This window comes from Stegodyphus dumicola, chromosome X2 (genome assembly GCF_044657685.1).
Source record: "Stegodyphus dumicola isolate Sdum_Otavi_A_Nest chromosome X2, ASM4465768v1".
NCBI lineage: Eukaryota > Metazoa > Arthropoda > Arachnida > Araneae > Eresidae > Stegodyphus > Stegodyphus dumicola.
The window spans coordinates 96,878,984-96,903,079 of record NC_140781.1 but is presented as its reverse complement, the minus strand read 5'-3'; the positions used below and the strand labels follow the sequence as shown (position 1 = coordinate 96,903,079).

The 24,096-nt window shown below is 33.6% G+C and overlaps 1 protein-coding gene across 6 annotated transcripts in view; it reads right to left on the bottom strand.

Annotated features, from left to right (window-relative positions):
• Positions 1 to 20,850: 20,850 nt before the first annotated feature.
• melt (ventricular zone expressed PH domain-containing protein melted) overlaps positions 20,851 to 24,096 on the bottom strand; it is a 210,095-nt gene continuing 206,849 nt past the window's right edge. For 5 of the 6 annotated variants that reach the window (XM_085809519.1, XM_085809517.1, XM_085809518.1 and 2 more), the window contains one exon: positions 20,851 to 23,548. In XM_085809519.1, coding sequence (XP_085665645.1) covers positions 23,333 to 23,548 — 216 coding nt within the window. In that variant the 3' untranslated portion in view covers positions 20,851 to 23,332. The remainder of the gene's footprint in view (positions 23,549 to 24,096) is intronic. The other variant, XM_085809521.1, reaches the window with a different exon arrangement.

Here is a 24,096-nt window from a genome sequence, read left to right as displayed (position 1 = left end):
GGAGACTTAACAATTCCTTTGATGCAATTGGCGAAAAATAGCCCCTGGATATGAAAAAAACATGCTTATTCTACTTGGTTGACGTTGAAAATATATTTCAATTCCAACTGTTATTGGCATATCACTAAGTGCCAAATACTGATACTTTAGGTAAATACCAAAGTAATTTTTTGGTAATGCTACTTATTTACTTAGCATTAAAATAATAGCAAAAAATAAATATTTAATTCCCACTTCCTAAATGCATGAAAAAATTAACAGCCACTGAATACTTATATGTTTATTTGTAGATATCTTTATAGCTAAACTAAAGAACAAAAGCAATTTTACGTAACTAGCACATCGCTGAAAGTGAAAAACAATAAAATTTTAACATTTCTAAACTGCATGACATTAGATGAATAGATACTCTGTAAGTAATGAATAAGTTTGTACAGGACATTTTGAGAAAAACTGGATTTCAATCACGTTACAAATACGAAAAACCTCAAATACTTCCATATAGCTAGCCCATTCGCCAGAATTTAAACCCACGTTGAATTAACAGTGCTCATGATTTTACCACTCAGTCACTAGTGAGCCACAGCAAAATGTTAATAACAATTTTTTTTTGAGCAACCAAAAATACCACAACTTTTTAAATGATTCATATAGTAAATCTAAAAATAAAGCAATAAGAAACACTTTTAAAATTATGAACAAATAGGGAAATTAAAAAATGTAAGGAGAAAAGGCATACATTGACAAATGTTAGCTTACAAAATTGCATAATCCTGATAATTATTTAAAAAATCTGATCTATTTCACACGCAAACACTTCGTTCTTGTAATAAAACTATTTATGCAAAACTAGTGTCAGGTATGGTATCTTCAGTTATATGACAATTCTTATGCAATTCAGACTGGACAACCTGTTAAACTTTGCATAAGTTACAGATGTATGGTTTCTCGCCAGTATGAATTCGAGTATGTGTTTTAAGAGTAGAATGCAATCTAAAACTTTTATTACATATACTACACGTATGAGGCTTCCCTCCACTATGAACAATAGAGTGTACTTTAAGATGACTGCTGGTAGTGAATTGTTTCCTAGAGTCACTACATGCAAATAGTTTTTCACCAGAATGGACACGATAATGCCCACGAAGATTTGACATGGAATAAAACTTTTTTTTTACAGATGTTGCATATATAACAAATTTTTTCCTCCCTTGTAAATAAAATAATGTTCTTTGACGATGCCCAGCTGCTTGAATTTTTTGTGACATACATCACATTCCTAAGGATTTTCATCCGTGTGTATACGATAATGGATTTTAAGACTATGATTCAGTGCAAAACCTTTATTATAAATTTCATGTTTAAAGCTTTTTAGCTTTATGGATTAAAGAATGAGTTTGTAAAGCACTAGGAAAAGCAAACCTCCTGTCTCGTGTGTCACATGAATAAGGTTTTTCTTCTGTATGAACTAAATAATGCATTTGAGTTAGAATGGCAGTTAAACTTTTTATCACATAATTCACATACTAATGCACTTCCTTTTGAATGAATCTTAAAATGCCTATTGAGAGATGACTTAGCAATGTTTTATCACAAGCATCACAGGTACAGTCAAAAGTCTTTAATCCGGACTCGTAGGGACTTCGGCGATTCCGGATTATCGGTTTTCCAGATTATAGATCATCAATTTAAATCTGGTAAGATGGCTTGCAGAAATTATAAAATTAAAAATATGAAACCGTAATTTTTGAAATAAAGAGCAATTATGATCTAAAGGGTATCAAAATTTACAAAAAAAAAAAAAAGCTTAATATTTATCTGTTTACTTTATTAAACATTTCTTTCAACGCATGCATGCGTAAAGCATACATTACGCATAGTCAAAATTAGAAAATTGCAACCAGAAAACTATTTGATGTGTATTCGTGATATTTATAATGACGAGGAATTTGATTTAAATCATATCAAAGACGGAGTCCATCAAGATGAAATACTACATTTAGTAAGGAATTATAAGCTGAATAAAATAAAAACATCTGCTCTGAAGATAAGGATAGTGCTGATTGATCAACTTCCAGTTCATTGCGCACCCTGATGCCCCCCCCCCCCTGCAGAGCAGCATGAAATTGATAAACAGATTTCGGAATGGTTAGAGAAACAAAGGATATGCCTTTATCCATTTTTTGCAGCAATTCCACTTTTTGTTTGATGGACATCGAAACATGCTTTCGCTTTGTAGATCCTTTGGTAGCTCCAGAATCGAAAGTTCAAGCTTACTTTTATAAAATTGCTCTAACAGTCTGCAAAAAATAATAAGCCGGATCCAATTAGAAGATTAAGGAACAACGCAATCTGCAACATTAACTGAAATAGACAATTAGATCATTTTAGTTTAGCTTATACCGTTTGTTACACATTAAACGCGCATGTGTAAACGTATTATGTAGATGCGTAAACGTATATGCGCATGCGTAAAGGTTTTACGTACATGCATAAATGAATTAATGCGTTTACGCATGCGCAGAAAGTTTGTAGCTTTGAGGTCCGGATTATAGATCATTCCGTATCATGGACGTCCGGATTAAAGACTTTTGACTGTATAAGGTTTTTTTTCTTGTGTGAATTCGATAATGTGCCTGAACGGATGTCTTATGCTGAAAACGAACCTTGCAAAAATCGCAGGAGTACCTATTGTTCATTGTTGTTAAAAGACAAAATATTGCGCGCTCAATGAGAAAGGCAGGTGTGTTGCTTTGCACTAGCTATGTCATTCTGCCTGCTCATATGGCAAAAGTTCAAGGTGCAAAGGAATAGCAAATTACAAGTAATACGTTTGATCTCAAGGAAGGAAAAAAACACCTCGGATCTTCTTCTACTTCTTGAAGCTTGGTTTACCTTTGGCACCTTACGTTCCAACTCAAATACAATATTGTTTATGTGTTAAGCCGCGAGGATGCATTCTTTCCATTTCAGAACACCTGCCTCTCTACGTTTGGATTACAGCTGCTGTGCCTACTTTCCGGCAAGTATAACTCGTTGGATCTCTTTCTTGTGTGTTCTCTCCAAGCCGCTGCGTCGACTGCGGTCAGAGGTCTCGCAAGAAATTAAATTGCAAGGCAGCTGAGAAATTTCGAGTCTTTTAGTAGGGTAGATTGCAACTTCTTTTACTCTTTTCTTCTTGGGCATGACATCTTGTGCTGATGTCAAATCGAATTTACAGTTAGAACCAGCGCTTGCGCATACAACGAACATGGAGGATTCAGCACACTCACATGAAACTTCTGATCATGACTACACGAAATCTTTAGCAGATTCTCAGTTTACTCACATCCTCAGTCACAAGATAACTTTATCGAATAATGCTAACTCCACCAGGCAAGTTGTACTCAACAATGAAAATGCTTTAAGTCAAAGAAATGTTGGATTTTCACCCGAAACAATCAAAGAACTACATCTGCTACTTGCAAAAGCCATCAACCAATTAAGAGAACAAGAAAATGCTCAAGCTACTGCAACTATCAAAGAACTCAAAAGTTCTGATGAAGTTTTACAGAAACAAATAAACGACTTGAAACAATATTGCGAAGCTCATCAAATTGGAGGTGAATTCTGTAAACAACAGAAACGACAACTAAGAAAGTCTTCAGATCCTGAGAGCGAAAATGACGAACCAAATCTTAAAACTAATAACAAATTTCAACTTCTCCAAACCGAAAATGACTCAATGAACTTAGATGATACTGAAGAAGACCATCAACCCACTTCTAGTCAACCATCTATACGTGCCACTATTGCATAATCCACCAAAAAGAAATTCTCTGAAAATAAAATTCAAAAGAATGGAGTTCCACCCATAATAGGGGATAATATTGTTAAAGCGACGAATTTCTTGCAAATTTAAGTAATCAAACTGGAAGAAAGATGCCCCCGATGCTGCCTCTCACCGCTTTATTCGCAAACCCTGCTAAAAATGCCCCGTAGAAACCCATAAAATTTTTTACGGGGAATTGGCCTACGGGTACCCGTAGGCCAAATCCTCGTAAAAACCCACAGACAGAAACGCGTACAACTGTACGGGTACCTGCAGGCCAAATCCCCGTAAAAACCCATAAAAAGAAACCCGTATGGTTGTACGGGTACCCGTAGGCCAAATACCTGTAAAAACACATAAAAAGAAACCCGTACGATTGTACGGGTACCCATAGGCTGTATACCCGTAAAAACCCATAGAAAGAAACCTGCACGTCTGTATAGGTACCTGTAGGTGAAATACCCGTAAAAAACCTGTAAACGGAAACCCGTACGACCGTATGGTTACGAGTAGGCGAATTCTCTGTAGAACTGTAGGCACTATAAACAAAATCCCAGTAAAAACCTATAGCCAAAAATCAAAACTTTATATGCATATCCATTGGCCAAATTTCCATTAAAAAAATGGATATTCCGTAGGGTAATGCTTTGTAAAAACCAGTAAACAAAAGCATGTACACCTATACAGGCACCCATACGCCAAATCCTGTAAAAACCACTACACAAAAATCGCTGCACAAAACCCATAAACAGAACCAATAGCATTATACCATAGTGGAGTATCCATACATAGAATCGTACATAGAACGGGTATCCATATACAGAATCCCTATAAAAAACAATATACAAAAATAGAACTGTAAATCAAATTTCCATAAAAACATAAACCAGCAGAAGTACATAATTAGCACTGATGAAATGTACAGAACTAAATTGCGGAGAAAGCATGTAAAGTAATTTTAAATAAAACTCAATGCGAATAAATAAAAATTTTAAAATATCTAGAAGCGTACGAGCTCGTCCTTCTTAATGCACGTCAATATCTATAAACATATTACAAAATATTTGTATAAATTCTCTTTACAAAATTTTAAACTACCTTTATATAATCCTGAAAATAAAATGAATAGAAAGATAATAACCAAAGTCATGATTCACAACCTTCGAATGATATATGTACATATATATATATGTAAGAAAAATAAGGAATATGCAAAAGATTAAATTAGCAGCGTAAAATTAGTTTTCCTTCTCTATTCTAAAAACAGTAATCTTTCTGCACTGCATCATTTGGAGATTAATTCATGTCATATGACTCTTACATAATTTGATGTTGTAAAAGAAACTAAAACTCAAACAGCCAATAGTAATTTTACAGCAGTATTAACTATCAAAGACAAGTAAAAATGCATCGAGAACCAAAATTAACTCGGTCTGAATTAAGATTTCACCCTTAACATAACACATTTGCTTTTTACGCTTTGTATTAGCTGGATTGCAGTCTGTCTGCTCCTTGTTTCTTACTACACATTTATCAAAAATGTTAATTTTTGGAATAGGCATAAATAATGTGCCAACTTGTTTGTGGCTGCAATATATTTGCTGAAAGATAAGTTGAATTAAATCTACCTCGACTGCCAAATTTCTTATTCATTGTGGATTGGAGTTTCAACATCTCTAAGCCATTAAATTCTTGCTGTTCATTACAGATTCAGCTGCTTGTATTCGACTACAGAATCTATTACATATATATATAATATCATTTCATTTGATGGTTGCGAATCATTACTTTGACTGTATATATATTATTGATTTCATTATAAATATATACATATAGTACTGTACCTCACTGCATATATTTGTATTTCAGTTCTTTAATTGGGAAATTAAACAATTGTATTTAATCACATCAGCTTGTTTAACAATTTGATACCTAATGAGAAATGTATTGCCAAAGGATGGTACTTTCTAGCATCTGCTTAAATTTTAAGTTACCTACAATGCACTAAACCAAATTAAAAAACAAAACTAGAAGAAACACAAATTTTCTGGAAGAGAAACATTATTAACAAGCAAGCAAAAAGAATACGGGACTTGCAAATTAGAAACTTAACATAGAGTTCAAATTTAGCATACTTGCTATCCCCTTAAAGCTCGCTTACCAATGATAGTAACACCCTGCAGCTTATTATGACATGCATACACATAGATGTTTTGCGTGGAAGAAAGGATGAATCCAGGAATATAATGTAGTGAAGAAATAATAATATAGAAACACTGTGTCGACCCCTTATTAAAATACTTTGAATGTTACCTGTATCTCTCAAAAGATAAATGAAACATGAAGATAACATATAATAAACTTAATAGTGCCCAAAATACAATAAATTATATTGTAATAAAATGAATTTAAAAAAATTTACAAGTTTCAACAAATACCAATTCTCAACGCACAGTTCGGGAATTAAGAAAATATCTCATAGTGTATAATGTTTTATTCCGTATCTCACTTTTAGTGCTATATAATCTTCCACAGATTTTATATAAATAAAATCTATAACATAATGGGTATTTATAGTATATGTAGTTCTTGATGTAAAAAAGATCAACTTTTGTACTGTAAAAATTCCATCTATGTGAATAAGTATGAATATACTCATATACACATAATTATACTAAATAACTAATTTAATGAAACTAAATTCCTATAGAAAAATGGGGAAAGTGTAGAATTGCCCACTGCTTGGCGTGTTTTTAAGAATTGCACATACTCGGTATCCATGTACACATCGACCTATTTTCACTTAAAAAAACATAAAAATGCCATTGTGCACTCCTTTGACTTTATTCATGTACACATCAACCTATTTTCACTTAAAAAGTCAAAAGAAAATTGACAAAAATCCAATTCCTTTTACTTTTGTACAAAGTGCCAAATAAATAAGTGGGCGATTCTGCACTTTACCCGAAAAAATATATAAAAATACCATTTACCTATATATATTAATAATTTATTATTACACAAGGTTTTTTATATATCATCTCAAAGGAACATAAATTTAATTAAAGCGATGCATTATTGGAATAAATTTGAGTCAGTGTTTTACGTGCAAGTTATTTAGATCTCTATTGTAGAAAGAATACTTAAAATAATGTATAGAAATATTATTTTGAACCATAAAAATTCTCAATAGTAAAATTTAAAGTACTGAAAAGGTAGCTATTGTTTTTGACAGTAGATTATATAATATAAAAATACCTCATGTCGAGCATTTTCTGAAATTACAAATTTTACAAATTTTCTGAAATTATAAATGAAATTTATATAGTGCAGTATTTAGCAATAATAACTTTTTGTAAACAAATGTGGCTATATTTGCTTAATTGTAATGACAGTAATTTTAACTGCATTTGTATAAGGCTGTACAGAAGATTTATTTATATGGGTTTTCATCCGCAGAGAACAACCGGATTCCCTGTGGAAGTGCTTCCGAAAATAATGTTTAAATATTACTCTAACTATATTTGAAAGCAATGCTATAACAGTGCCCTTATAAGACTCATGATCCGAAGAGCTTTGGTTTTAAATGTCTCGTAAAAACTTTCAATTACTTCTGCAAAATTCATACCCACGTAAAAATTACTACACCGAAGTCAATTGATTATACAGCAAAACGTTCCTAAAACAATCAACTCCACAATTCGAGATAATGCCAGTTTCCTGTAGCCTGACAAAACTATGAATGATTTTTAAGTCCTGTTATTTAATTATTGTCCTGACAAATGTGCCATTATCAGAGGTGGTCATTTAAGAAAATAACCACTATATGAGGTTTCAACTTAATGTAATTTTTTTCAAATAAATAATTCACTTTTTATACTCCCAAGACTAGTACATTTAATATTACATAAATCTTATTCACAAATCTATTTCTATTTCAAAAGCAATTTATGAAAAACACATTTGAAATTTTCTTCATCAAACTAATAATAATGAAAATTAAAGTATGCATAAAAATGATTATATGTGTTTTAACAAAATAGCACAAAATATTTAATGTAAAAATGTGGTTCTAGTCTCATACTTGTAAAGAAAAATAGACCAAAAAGGAAAAACAATGTAAGCTACTATGATCATCTAAATTTTCACATAATTTTAGTAGTGGAATAAAGATTCCTTAAGCTTGTATGTCTTGTCTACCTCATTCAATAAGTAATAAACACATTAAATACTTCAATGTTTATTTCATTAATAAAACTTACCTTTTTTGCTCGCGAAATATAATTAGTACATTTTTTAAAACATAAAAAAATATTCTTTTTGCTCGGCCACATCACATTAGTCGAAAAATTCAAAATTGAATCATGCAAGATCATTTTTAAGTAAGGTATGCTCAAATTTATTAGTACATAATATTCAAATGATAAAGCATCTACATGAACAAGCTTTAAAAAAGTATTTCTAAACTGTAATCAAAAAAATAAATTTTCCAAAATACAGTTTCAGTAGAATGCAAAAACTACATTTCTGCATCTGCACACTCAAACAAATTATCAAGCCTGAAATTATCACTTTTCAGTCTTTAAGCACATTGTTTTTCAGGATAAAAGTAAAGATGGAAAATCAATTTCACGCTCAGAAACTCCATTTCACAACTAGTCAGTTATCAGCAACGTTCTCTCAAACATCAGACACGATTACACGTGCATGGCTTTAGTGGTATATTCATAGTCAGTGCTGGTATTTTATTATTTATTACTAATTTCTAAACAGTAAAACATAGTAAAATTTGTAATACAGTAAATCCTAGTAAATAATATACTGCATTACTACAACTACGAAGAAAATAACACCACCATCACACAACAATAACTAGAGCGGCGCCATATTGCTTGTTTGGGAAACTTCTGAGAGTGGGGGAGGGAGGAGGAATTTTTTTTTTTCGCGTCAGCGTTAACAGGGAGAAACGTTTTGCGATTGTGAATGAACTTGTTCGCATTAAAGAGATGTTGGTTGATATCGGTGTTTATTTGTAATATCAGAAATGTAAGTGCTTATGTGTGTGTATTCAGAGAACCAACTCGTAGCAAAAACCACCTCCCTAAGACGACCGCCTCTGAAAGAAACCAGTATTTCTGAAAACATAAGTATACTTTGGTATTGAATATTCCCTCTGTAAAGCGACCATTCACAAAGAAAATTCTGCAAGTGTGTCTGGTCGCCTTAGAGAGATTCATTCCGTATATGCAATCTCCCTAAGACGATCACTTCTAAAAGATAAACGTATCTCTGAGAACGTGAGTATCTATTGGTATTGAGCATCACCTCTCTAAGGCGACCACTTACAAAGATGAATTTTTATTTGCGGCTGGTCGCCTTGGAGAGACCTCGTTGTGTGTGGTGTATATGATTACTGTTATTGTTTCCGAAAAAAAATTTAAATCAAATAAATAAGCATAATTAGTAAAAACCCTCTCTAAAACGACCACCTGCGTTTCCAGGTTACTCTGGTGGTCTTAAAGAGATCATATTTTCATTCTGTTAATTTTATTGTTTACAATAAGTATATTAACGTCAGATAAAAAAATAGCACAAACCCATATAAACCAACAGAAGATTTATTATTATACTGATACCAGTAAGAAAACCAGTAAAAGTCAATATAAACCTATACAAACCAGTACAAAGTTCTGCCATTGAATGTTGGTTGTATGGGTGTCAATTGATACCAGTAAGAAAAACCCACAGAGATCAATAGAAACCAGTAAAAGTCAATAGAGACCATCAAAAATTCTATAGGTACCAGTAGAAAATTTTACTGGTTTCTATGGGTCATTTTGAAACCAGTAAAAAAAACCCACAGAGACCAGCAGAAACCAGTAAAAGTCAATAGAAACCCATAAAATCTTATGGGTACCCATAAAAAGTTTTACTGGTTTCTATGGGGCATTTTTAGTAGGGAATTCATAGAAAAAACACATCTTAAAGCCAATACATTTCTTGTGCCTGAAGAAAAAGTGATTAAAGTTGTAATCAGAGGCCTGCAAGTGACCATGAACCCCAATTATATTGTCCAAGAACTAACAAACCAAGGTTTTACCATAAATCATATCACTATCATTAAAAACAGATAGGAAAATAAGCCAATGCCGCTTTTCTTACTTCACCTTCCTAAGACTGAAGCATCAAAAAACATTTATCACATCAAGCATATCGGATATATGAATGTCACAGCTGAAACCTTGAAACGGAAGCCTGGCCCTCCACAATGTTATCGTTGCCAGCAATACTTCCACAGATCACTTTTATGCACTCGTGACTGGCTTTGTGTGCGTTGCGTTGGAAATCATGAGCCTAAAACTGTCCAGTTGACAAAGCTAAATCTGCCACGTGCTGCCATTGTGGTGGTCCACATCCAGCTAATTTCTCCAAGTGTCCAGCCAGACCACAACAAACCAAGCAGAAGTTCACACCCAGCAATCCACCAACCAAAAATCCTTGGAATTTACAAGACAACAACTTTCCACCTCTCGCCAAAGAAATAGATTCTCCGATGCCTGAAAATAATAAGAACTCCAACTTATCTGAAGCTCCACTTTTTCAAAATTATTTAATTTGGGTTCATTAAAAACAATATGGACTATTATTATAAGGATAAGCATAAGGAGCGGGGGACGTGGGCACTATGCCTCTACCATACGGTTAATTAGTATAGCACCACGTCCACCATGATCTAGAGAGCCCTTAAGACAACACTATTTCAAATACGTGAGTATATTATTGAAAATGAATGATTGATTAGAAACAATTGTGGTATACCTTGGCAGTAAAACTGTTGCATTTGTGTAAATAACAAGTTGCATTTGTATAAATAACAAGTTACGATAAAGACAAAGATGTAGTGATAGTCTGGGACCGTTATTATAGAAGGCCTCAAAACTATGAAGAAGCAAACTTCGCCTATAGACAAAATAAGTGCAATTGTGGACATTCTTGACAAAATTAGTAATTGCCTTTAACATATCACGCAGTATTAATCTGAGAAACATCAAAATTCTTTCATGGAATGCTAATGGCTATTTTAACAAAAAAAGATGAATTTGGCGATCTTCTGGAACTGGAACCTGATGTAATTCTTATATAGAAAACGCATTTGAAACCTGCGCTAAAAGTGCTTTATGCAAATTATTCCATTTACCGTACTGATCGAGAAACCGGACGCGGAGGTGGAATTATAACTTTTGTTAAAAGAAGCATTCAACATCAACTCAAACAAAATTTTTCTACCTCTTTTGAAAGCAATACTATCGAAATTCAAATTGAGCACAAAAGATTCATTATCTCTAATATCTATATACCTCCTAATAATAGTCCAATTATTTCGGAAATTGAACAGTTACTGGATTTCAACACTCCTGCTTTAATTGAAGGAGATTTTAACGCTAAGCATCAATGCTGGAATCAAGGAGCTAGCAATAGAAAAGGACGAGAAATTTTGTGCAGGATTCAAAATAAAAATTATACCATTCATGCCTCTGATAAACCTACGCATTACGGCTTTAATAGTTCTTATTGACTTTTTTCTATCTAACAGTTATTATTGACTTTTTTCTATCTAACAGTTATTATTGACTTTTTTCTATCTAACAACCTCGACTATGATTGCCAAATTTCTGTTATTCCAGCTTTCTCACCTGACCATAACCCCATTCTTCTTGAAATCAGCATAAATAGTTACTTACCTTCACTGGGCAAGAGTATTGGCGTTACAAACTTGAAAAAATTCTCAAAAATTATTTCGGATACCATTCCTGGAAATCCCAAAATTACCAATGAAGACGATATTGAATCTGAAATCAAGATGTTCACCACCTATATTCAACATGCTATCAATTTTTCAACCAATAAATTCATCAGTTCCCATCCTTTTCTTCCACTTCCAGCCAGTATAAGACAAAAAAAAATCAAATGCAAAATTCGCATCAGGAAAAATTGGCAAAATACTAGAGATCCAAGGGTCAAAACGCAACTGAACGCTCTTCAACGTGACATCAAAAAGGGCATTAATAACTTCAACACGCAACACTGGCGAAACTTCCTCAACTCTCTTGCAACTGAAGATAATTCTCTTTTTGACATTGCAAAGAAATTTAAGAAACCCTTCAAGCAAATTCCGCCACTTCATGGTACCAACGGAATGATTTATTCAGACGAAGATAAAGCTAACACCTTTGCAGATATACTAGAAGAAACGTTTACTCCCAATATTACCCCCCCTCATCCCCACAAATAACGAGATTTGTGACGGGGCACAGGCCTTTCCCCTCCTATTACTATGAGCGGCCGAGCGGTAAAGTCGCTGAACACTGGTAGTTCGGTTCGAGGTTCGAATCCCGCGAACGGGCTGGCTGCATGGGTGTTTTCGTGGTTTTCCCCATGTGTAACGTGTATACGAGCCAGTTTCCCTTAAAAAGTCCTCCACGAAGGCATCCCTCCCTTAAGGCAGATAGCCCTCGAGTGCTTTGCCGTAATCTAATAAACCAAACCAAAACCTATTACTATGAGAGAGGAATTGCAAATACCGAAAGTTGTGTCTGCGGAGGCATTGGTAAACCAGACCATTACTTGACTCAATGCCCTCTAACCACACAGTGGCATGTGCAGCTTCCAGAACAGGCAATTTCTCATAAGCATTATCTGATCAAACAGCCAGCATTTCGCATCAAAATATGCAAGATAATGCAGAAACTGGAGGAATTGGGAACAGATTTGTGCCGTGTGGAATAGTTCCCTGTCAATCTCTCTTCTATCTTTTTTTTAATTGTATATATTATGTAACATGTATATATTACGGCCACTATGTATGTATTATGTAACAGGTTCAATATATTATGAACTATGTAAGCATGTATATGTATGAACTATGTAAGCAAGTATTATGAAAGATCTATGTATTATGAACTATGTAAGCAAGTATTATGAAAGATCTATGTATTATGAACTATGTAAGCAAGTATTATGAAAGATCTATGTATTATGAACTACTTGTATATAAGCATGTACTATGTAACTATGTAAGCATACATTATGAACTATGTAACTATAAGCATATGTTATGAACTATGTAAGCATGTATACAGGACCAATGTATGGCCTTATAGGCCCCATGAGGTGTTGCCCCGGATAGTTGCGGAACTTGGACTAGACCCGAATAGTCTTAGTAATTCACACGGGTGTCCAGATTCTGTTCTCAACTCAACTCAACTCAATACTACCCCCTACGACAACAATCATATCTTCAAAGTTAATGATACTGTTAATACCTTCTTAAAAATCTCAGGTCCTTTGAACTTTACATTCCTTGACACGCCTAAGCTGGTTGCCGATTATATTAGCTCCTTAAAATACAAAAAAGCTCCAGGTGTTGATAGTATTTCTACCAAAGCGTTGAAACATCTTCCTATCAATGCCATCACTTGTCTTACTAAGATAATCAACTCTATCATCAAATTCTCTTACTTTCCTAATATATGGAAACATGCCATCATCGTTGTCTTGCCAAAACAGCATCAAAATTCAACGTTTCCCCAGAACTACCGCCCAATCAGCCTTCTCAGTCAACTTTCTAAAATAGCTGAAAAAGTTATTCTATATTATCTTAATCAAATTATTCTACAGAGCTCCTACATTCCAGAAGAACCGTTCTCACTTATCCTAATAACTGTATCAGCTCTCTTAGATGTTCTCCATTTCCTAGAGAAAAGCACAAATATCCATCTGACATTCTCCATCCTTAACATCTTTTACTTATACTAGATTCTTCAGTTCACTGATATGGACCTTCGACCAGAAACTCACCTTTTTCGTCGACTGATGGTGGCCACCTAACTTTTACTTTCGTCTTTTTGTTTTACTGATGTTCTTCACGTGATACAGAGTAAAAGGAGGCGCTGCATTCTGAAACTCAAATTCACTATATGTTCTTAGTAGTTTAGTAGTCTCCATTTCAGGGGGGAACGTCGGTCCAAAAAATCCTTACACTAATAATTCTTTAGGATGTATTTAATATGAAAGCTGCCAAGGAAATAGTATCTCCAGGGTTTTTTATTACAATGATTCAAAACATCAGCTAAGAGGTCAATATTGCCAATTTTCATCTTCTTGAGCATAATGTTTCTAGCGCTATCATACTTTCTGCCGTGAATAATTGCATTCTCTGTACTGTCAGTCATATAACACGAGTGACAAAATCGCGAATTCGCCTACAATACCTGTACGTAGTTGGTTCGTATCCAAGAACTGCAATCTTATTCTACTCATTACTACTTCCATTTTTCTATCAATGCTTAAACCTTTACTCCACTCGTTGTGAACATTACAATAGCTGAATCTGCGGCCGGCATGAGAAGTCCGCCAGCAGTCGACTTGCTCATCCCTAATAGTATTTTCGATGAAACTACTTGCATCCTCTGCAGAAACTTCCCCCTAGTTATTCATATTTTTCTTCTCGCAACTTTGTCTGCTTTTTCATTGAACCCTATACCCTTATGACCAGGAGCCCAGATTACAGTGAGGTGATGGAAAGCCTTAATCCTGCAAGGGTGTTTTCGTGATTTTCCCAACGTGTATACGAGCCAGTATCCCTTAGAAAGTCCTCCACGAAGGCATCCCTCCTCTTAGGCAGATAGCTCTCGAGGCTTTGCCGTAATCACATAAAACCAAACCAAATTAAAAACCAATAACTATGCGTCCGCAATTACTTTGCAAAGATTTTTTATAAAGATACAACAAAAGCCCGCAGTGACCTAGTAGAAACTGGCAGTTTGAATCGAGTTTAAATCCTGGCAAATGGGCTAGCTATATGGCAGTTTTCGTGGATTTTTGCTGCCTATATTTAACGCGAATATAAGCCAATCTCATTTAAAAAGTCCTTCACGAAGACGTGCTCTGAGTACGAGTCCTCGCTTGGGATTATGTTTGTACTGTTAGATTAATGACAAAGCTCGCAAAGGGTGATCTGTTTAAATAAGTTATGCTTTCGTGAAAGACCTTCTAAGGGAAACTATCTCGTACCGGTGTTACATATAAGTAAATTCACGAAAACGCAGATAAGGTGAGCCAGTTCACAGGGGTTTCAATCCAGGTCAAGCTACCAAATAGTCCTCGTGTATCTTGTTATGAGCTAAATAAAACAAAATGCAATATCGCGAAAGTCATTTTATGCTATTGGAATGGCAATAACTTCGTATTATACAGGCTATCATTTTGTCTTTGTTATGAGATTTTGATCTTTTCCGTTACCCAAGCTAGCCCACAATGGAATAGTGGTAGTTTTATCCGGTGTTCGAATCCCAGCCAAAGGGCTAGCTACATGGATGCTTTCGTGTCTTTCTCATGTGTAACATGTACACAAGCCGGCTTCCCTTAGGAAGTCCTCCACGAAGGCATCCTTCCCCTTATGTAAATAACTCTCAAGTGCTTTGCCATAATTAAATAACACTAATACTAACACTAATACCATTAAATGAAATATGCTGTTAATTTTTTCTTTCTTTGCTTTTATAGCAATGTTCTTGTTTTCAAAATATGAAATGTCAACGAAACATTTTTAATAATGTCTCATTCCGTTTCGTTTTTTGTTTAATAAAAAAATGAATTTAAGTAACAAATTTCTTATGTTTAGAAAAAATTTACCATCATCGAAACGAGTTGCTCTCGAAGTGCATTTTCTTACTAGCGCATATATTTGTAAAGAGAAAATTGTTTCACACGTGTTATCTTATAGCTGAAAAGATCAAGAGAAATTTTTATAGGAAAATTAAGTTATTAATTTTAAATAATAAATAAAGTTATTTGTAAATTAAATGTGTTCTGAGGTAAGAATAAAAATACGAGATATGCGATGAATTTAAAATAACAATGTATATAATAAGGATTTTGCTGACAGACATTCCCCGCGAAATTTGCTAAAATTTTTTATGTAGAATTAATGTATATTCTGTTTAGTATTTGAATTCAGTGATATAACACCTCACTTTATCAGTGTAATTATGTGCTATATTGAGATTTAGTTATGTCCGATACAAGCATTTTATTTTTGTTTTATAAATCTGGTTGGTTTACTGATATTATGTTCATTAAATACGATTTATCAGGTTTTTAAATTCTATCAGAGCCCACCTAGCTAAGACCGCTGATTACTACTAATTCCACTCGCACTGAAACCAAAACGAACAAATGGTCAGGTTTCATAGTTTTCCCATGGATATGAGTGAGTTTTACTTAGAAAGCCTACCACGACGACTTGTCTATCCTTAGACAGACAGATCTCATTTGCTTTGCCATAGTCAAATAATCGGACAAAATTTGACAACAAAGGATAATAAATGCATATACCGAAATAAAATAAATTTAAACGTATATTACAAAAATAAAATAAATGCATATAATGTAAAAAGTGATATCACAACAAATTTTTTTAATTATTTTTAATACACTAATTCCTAAATTGCGTTATTTTCAAATTTTATTTCATTTTTATGTATGTATTAATGTATATTTTATATGTTCGAAAGTGTGATTGTTTAAAAATTAAGACAACTTAGTAAATTAGGCATTAAATAAATCTGATTTGAAAATACATGCACTTAGGTGAGATTTTCGTAACTTGAAAAACGCAAAATAATCTCTAAGAAAATTAATAATATTTTATCTTCCTACTTGATTCTGTGAAAAACAATTTAAATTAGCTTATTACTTTTTTTTCCTATACTGAAAAAAACTTGATTTTTTAAAAAAATCTTGATGCCAGACCGAAAGTATTAAAAGTACACTGGTGAACAAAAATTAAGGACGAGACGGTTTTTTCAATATAACTTTGTACAAAAGCTTTCCAAAACAACACATTTAATATCGTAAGATCCCCAATACATAAGGACATAAGTAATGTAAGCAACACTTACTAAAAGAGAAATCAGAGGGATAAAAAGAAGCTTTATTGGAAAAGTAGCATGGAGCGCAATGCGACTGAAGGCTGAAACATCCCTGTGATGGGTGTCCAGCAAGAAACATCCGGTCTTTAATAGGGCATATGATCTCGCCTGACTGCTAGGCAGGTTTCACAGCGTCTGCCCATGCTGAGAATGAGGGTGTCAATGAGTTGTTGAGGCATTGCTGCCCATTCGTCTTGCAGCGCCACTCGAAGCTCCGGAATCGTTACTGGTGGTAAGGTACGAGCTGCCAAGCGTCTGCCCAGAAAATCCCATAAATGCTCGATGGGATTGAGATCCGGAGATCGTGCCGGCCAATCCATATGTTCAATATCCTCACTCTCTAAAAGCTGTTCGGCAGCTACTGTGCGATGACATGGTGCATTGTCATCCAAGAAATGGAACTGCGGACCCATAGCACCTCTAAAAAGACACACATATGGAAGAAGAATCTTGTTACAATAATGGGTCCTGTTGACTGAACCTGCGTCGAAGATGTGAAGGTCTATACGACTACCAAGCATGATGCCTCCCCAAACGAGAACACTGCCACCTCCGTACCTGTCCCTTTCAATGATGTTCGAGGGATGATTGCGGCTTCCCCGCTCTCTCCAGATGAGTATGCGATGAGAATCGCTACTCAGACTGAATCTGCTCTCATCTGTAAAGAGTACTCGTCCCCATTCATTGTCTCTCCAATTCCGGTGTTCCCGGCACCACAGAGAACGCCTTCTCCGATGGGCAGGCGTTAAGAGGTACACACCATACAGGGCATCGTGCAAACAGACCACCACCTTGCAGTCTTCTGGCCATGGTATAACGCGATATCGGTCGTCCAGTCGCCTGTGTCGTGTGTCTAGTGATTTCTCCCACTGTCTGCCGCCTGTTTCTTCTGGCCTGTAAGGCAATATACCGGTCATCTGAGGGTGTGGTTCCTTGTGGACGACCACTACTAAACCCACGGATAGCTGTTCCTTTAGTTTGAAATTGTCTCCAATGTCATGAAACGATGCTGTGAGCAATTCCGAACTCTGCAGCCACACTTGGGCCTTCCTCCAACTTCTCAATGATTTGACCTCGGGTAAAAGCATCCAGATGTCGTCTAACAGATTGATTATTCGCCATTTCTCGCAAAGGCAGCAACTCGGTGTGATTTTAACTGCTATACTGCGTGCAATCTCTTTGCCAGAAATACTGATCTTACACCGACAACATGCTTTATACTACTCAGACACTCCCCCATTACGTCTACCTGCACATCTGCGCATGCGCTACTGTACATCACCTTACTTAATCTCCTGATTGGTCTTTCTGTCCGCTCTGCCTCTTCCTTCAGCTGATATGCTAATTTTTCGACTTCGTCCTTAATTTTTGCACACCAGTGTATATGCTCGGCAAAAAAGATCAACCAGAATTTATTACATCTGAAGCCTATGTGAGAAGATTTATTGGAATATCCTTGCTTACAGGATATCATTCTTTACCTCAAGAAGAAATGTATTGGTCTCTTGATAAGGACATTTCTGTTCCTATTGTACGAGAATCGATGTCATGTTTGCAGTACAGGAATATGAAGCAGAATTTGCATTTAGCAATAATCAAATTGACAATACTGATAAATGATACAAGGTGAGACCATATCTAAACTTACTAAATAAGAAATTCCAACAGTTTGGTATATTTTCCTACGATCTGAGTATTGGCGAACAAATGATTCCTTATCGAGGCAAACATTCAGCAAAGATGTTTTTAAAAGGGAAACCTATAAGATTTGGACACAAAGCATGGACTCTGGCATCATCTGATGGATATGTGTTTCATTTCAATATTTATTCATGTAAGTTGAAAGGTCCAAAATTACCAGAATATGAAGAATTTGGGCTTAGAGGAAGTGTGGTGATAAATTTGCTCAGTGTTGTTGAAACTCCCGCCAATCACGCTATTTATTTTGATAACTTTTTTACATTATTTCAGCTTCTCTGTCATCTAAAAAATAAAGGTTTCAATGCTACAGGAACAATTCAGGAAAACCGCATACAAATGTGCCCACTAGAAACTATGAAATGGGTCTGTAAGAAAGTCAGGGGTTATTACGATTTCCAGTATGAAGAGAAAAACAAAATAATTTTTGTCCAATGGAACAATGATTCAGTTGTAATTCTGTTGGTTCAACATTTGAAAAAATTCAGCCATAAAAAGTGTTGCCCTTTCTTCAAGAACAGAAAGGAAAAAGGTTTTTGTATCTCAGCTCCAATTTATTGAACAATACAATGCCGAAATGGGAGGAGTCGATTTATGCAACAATTTAGTAGCTAATTACAGAATAGGAGTTTGTGGCAAAAAATGGTGGTGGCCAATATTTGGAAATTACATTGATATATCCTTGACAAATGCTAGGAAACTATCATGACTTTCTCCTACTGGAAATAAAAGTCTCTTTTAGATTTCAAACACAATATTGCATTATTCCTTTTGCAAACTCTTACTGAAAGTGAATTAGCCAGAAATATATCAGCAACAGCAATACCTAATAAATTCAGCATTGAAAAGCTGACTGGAGATGATAAGACATTTTATCGTAGTCCGAGGATGACAGAGGACTTCATTGCAAAGAATGCCATAGCCAAACCGTTTATAGATGCAAAATATGTAATGCAGCTTTACATCAGGATTGTAGTGATTGAATCCTTCAATTGAAAATAATATGTATTCATAAAACTACAGTGTAAATTTTAATATTAAACTAATTACAAGTAAACTGATTTGCAGATTTATAAAACGTTATACAGTTAAAAAGTAATCCAGTGCGCCACTCAAAGAAAACTTCGTACGAGTACAATCATACTCACTAAACATCCATATTCTTATTCTGCTGACGTTGCGTGAATGCAACACTCAATTTTTTTCACAGGTAAGAGCATTCTTTTTATTTTTATGTAAATTTACGTTATAAATACGTATTATTATTATTTGTCTAAGGAAAAATGATTCCTTGTAGTTTTGGCAATTAATACAGAAAGAAGAGGCTAATTTGATATTTATATTTTAACATTTTCCTTTCCAAAACAGCCAGAGATGTGTCAGTCACTTCATGCTTAAATTCTTAAGTTACTGAAGTTTGAGGTCTTATTTGTCTTATAAGCAGACATGTTCACAAAGGACATTTATAAGGATTGTGTGGCATTAGAATTCCTCGGTTTTAGTTATTCTCGTCATATAGGAAATTAGAATTTAAAAGGAAAAAGATTAAGGCATGAAAATAATGGGCTTGATAAAAGTTCAGCTGCAAATTACTTGTAAAGAGCTAACTATTTGCCATTTTCTTGGTGTAATTGAAGACGCACAAAAAACGCTTTTCTGTTATGCTAACCCTTTTCACAGTAAACATATATCTTTAAAGTATCTGACTAAATGAGCAATGGAAAAAAAAAAAAAATGTGGTATATATAAAAAAGCAGAATTTTGACAATGTGTATAAAAAAATAAGACTTTTAGTTCACTAATGAAATATCTTTAAATCACATACAGCATGTGGAATACCTCCATTAAAAAATTACTCTTGATGTATTAAATTCAAAAACACTGTGAAATTTGAAAATATTTTACACGAGTACAGTTTAAATTAAGAAGCAAGATGAAAATGCCAGTGGTGACAGCTACTCTGATATTCAATATGATCTCAGGCACTTAGACTAGCATTTGTCAATATCCATGCAGTAATATTGATTGATGATGGACACATAAAGCTAAAAATTGAAATAAAAGTTTGAATTGAGCACAGAACACTATTTGGAATATGATTTAATGTCACTTAAATTTAAATATATTTCATCTTGAATAAAGTAACTGAAATACATCTGCTAGAAACTTTTAAAATTTCAGTTTAAAACTTTTGTTTTTAATTGCTTTTGAGCTTTTTTCTAGCTTTAAAATTTCAGTTTTTTATAACTTTCGTTTGGCAACATAACCAAGATCATCACTAGAAAAGGAAGGAAATATGTATATAATCATCACTAAAATTACACTGACAGAAGATGAAAAAACTGCATATGAATGTAAGTTGTTTATTATTCTCTTAAATTTTACAAAACAACTTATCCTTTAACTAAAATATTTCTATTATCACAAGTACATAACAATAAATATACATCTTTAAAATATAAATATTCATGGAAGACTAAATTTCAGGGATGTATAATGATTCCCTGCAGAGTATTTATCTTACAGAACTCAGTTAAGTCAATGAGCCTTGTTAAAAGTCCTTCTAGATTTGAACTTAATAACATGAATACAAATTATGACAGCAAATGACATGTCTTCAGAATACACAAAATATATATACATTTCTTAAAGTATAATCTTTAATTACAAATATATATATAAACACATATATATATACACACAGATATATCACTTTTAAGAAATTAATAATCTTAAGGCACAATGAAATTTTAAACTATGAGATGGCATTTATATGAATTCCTTATAAATAAATATTCCTAGTTCCTTAAACATTTCATAATTTTAAGAGTAGGGAATTAGCTTACTAAACGAGTTACGAACAAACGCATTATGCCAATTTTATCATGGCTTTCCTCTAAAAAGCAATTTATAATGAAGTACTTTATTATCTTTAGTAACATGTAACCAGTGTATGTGACAAGAAAACTTTCACATAATCTGCCATGCACATGAAAATGAACACTGTATAAAACTTAAATAAGAGCACTGAATATCATTATAACAGAAATCATTATCCTACATAAAATTAACTTGTTCACTCCCATCACACTAGATATGTATAATACACTTGTTTTCCTCCACAGGTCCACCATAAATTGTGATATGGGAGTGAAGTGTCAACAGTGACACCCACTTCATTTTATTTGATATGCTGAAACGGAACATTTTATTTCAAATTTTTAAATGCACAAAAATGATATCAGAATGCTGTTAAACTTGACTGGAATGTCTGCCTTGTTATTTAAGAGTATTTTGTTCTATGAATGTAAAATGCATGATGCTCACAATGCATGTTCACAGCTTAGAAATGTTTCACACACTGTGATCAACTTAAAATTCAGTATATAAATATGGCAATACAATATAACTCACACTGATGATGTAATTTTTAAGTTTCCTATTTTATTGTTGTATGGAAATAATTTATATATGTACATATAATCATTATTACTAATATTGCATTTTATCTTTTATTTTTTCATTTAAATTGTAAAAACAACATTTAAATAACAAATAAAAATCCAACTATTTTGATAAGAAGCAGATTTTATAAGAATTACTTTTGTAGGTTAGGTTTAATTACAAAATACCCTCAGGCACAAAACGACATTCAGCACTCCAAGACCATGTGCCTATTAAGACACTTCATTCGCTGCCACTGAGAGCAAACAGTTTAAAGATACTTTGGTTGTAATATTACATCAATGTAACTTAAAATATTTAGAAAACAGTTTCAGTATGGAACATATAAATAGCAAACTGGGTCAATGTTAACAACAGATAAAAGCACTTCATTCATAACATTACACAAACACAATTTTTTAAACATATTTTTACTGTAATTTTGAGACAAAATCTCTATGTGCCATAATAAACTGGCTTATGCAAATGTTTCCAAAGAAGAGACATTCAAGCATCTACAGAATTTATTTCTGTAATACCAGGCATTTACTTCCACTTAGAATTTCTCAAAGTATGGCACATATATATAAATCATAAACAAGAATATTTTAAAAGTAGTTTCAAGATACTGAGTGGGAGTATTCTGTTATAAAAACTTTCTGTAAGACTTCTATGAAGAGAAACCCCTGAACAGTAAAAAATTTATAAGGTTTCAATATAAAAAGTTCCACAACATTATGTTGAAAATTCCTGAATTTAGTTCTTGGATCGCTTTTCGGTGCATACTAATGACCGAAATTAAATTTCTCCTAAATTTTAGGAAGATACTACAAAACAAACATTAGGGTAATTAGTGTTTTTGTCATGGGTGAAACAACATTTATTAAATTCATATCTAGCCTAAGAATACATTAAGCATGAATATTTGGCATTTAAAAACTACATAGCCATGACATTTAACTTGGCAAAGAATAATTAATGAATATTATATTTCTAAGTTTCTTTGCTTTTGGGGAACTACATAGAAATTCTGTTATTTTGGAACACTCCAATCTTCTAGAGCTAAAACTCTTCTTATACAATTATATCTACCACATTTTTAATGACTGTAACTGGAAGTATATGTCTAGCATAAATATTCAAGAAAATAAGGTTAAATGGCCACCCTCTAATATCATTTCTACTCTTATTACCTACTGCATAAGGTAACAGGTAATGAGTTTAGAAAAGACAGTTAAAATGATCTGCAAAAATCATGATTAATTTTTTATAATGATTAAATCATATAAGGAAACTACCAAAGATTATTTACAAACTACAGAATTGAAATATCTGCACTGATAAATAGATCACAAAGCAATGAGTTTACTTTGAAATATGCTTATTTTTAATGAGCTACATCTTTTGCATGAGAATGAGCCATTGCAATAGACAGACACTGTACCCACTGCTCAGTATTTTTGCTGTCTTTAGCTTTCAAAACAAATGTTTTCTCATTTGTAAATATTTCAAATGCTTTAGGAATATTTCTACCTCTGCTGCTAATAGCACGCACACTACGTATTTGACTAATATCAATTGGCTGGACTTCTTTTTCATCCTGCTAAGAAAAAAGACATTACTGGCATGAATAAAACAGAATTAATTGCATAAAAATATAACACATTAATAAGAATTCTATACACGGCCTTTGATATAAACACCACAGGCAAAAACATATGAATATTAAAGCATTAAATACTCAAATGTTACTTTAAATTAGGCAACCTTGTGTTTAGCATAGATTTTAATTAAAACTGTCAAGTTCAAAGGTGAAAAGGTACAGACCTATATTCTTCAGAAGAGGAGAATAAAAAAATTTTGATTGATATTAACAGTTTTAATTAAAATCTATGCCAAACACAGACTGCTGTTTTGCCTAATTTTAAGTTTTACTTTGGTGTGCTTTACTTCTTCAGTGTTTCCCAAGGTGGGGGTCCAAGCCCACAGAGGCAATTTGATTGTTAAGAGGGTCTGTTGAAATTATTTCTTTTTCCCTCCGATGGATTCAGTTTTTCTTTTATTTTTTATCGTCTGTCGCCGACTAGGTCACGTGACTGGCGGCAGAAAAGGAATGTAATACTCTTTTAGTTAGCTTGAGGGCGACGCCTT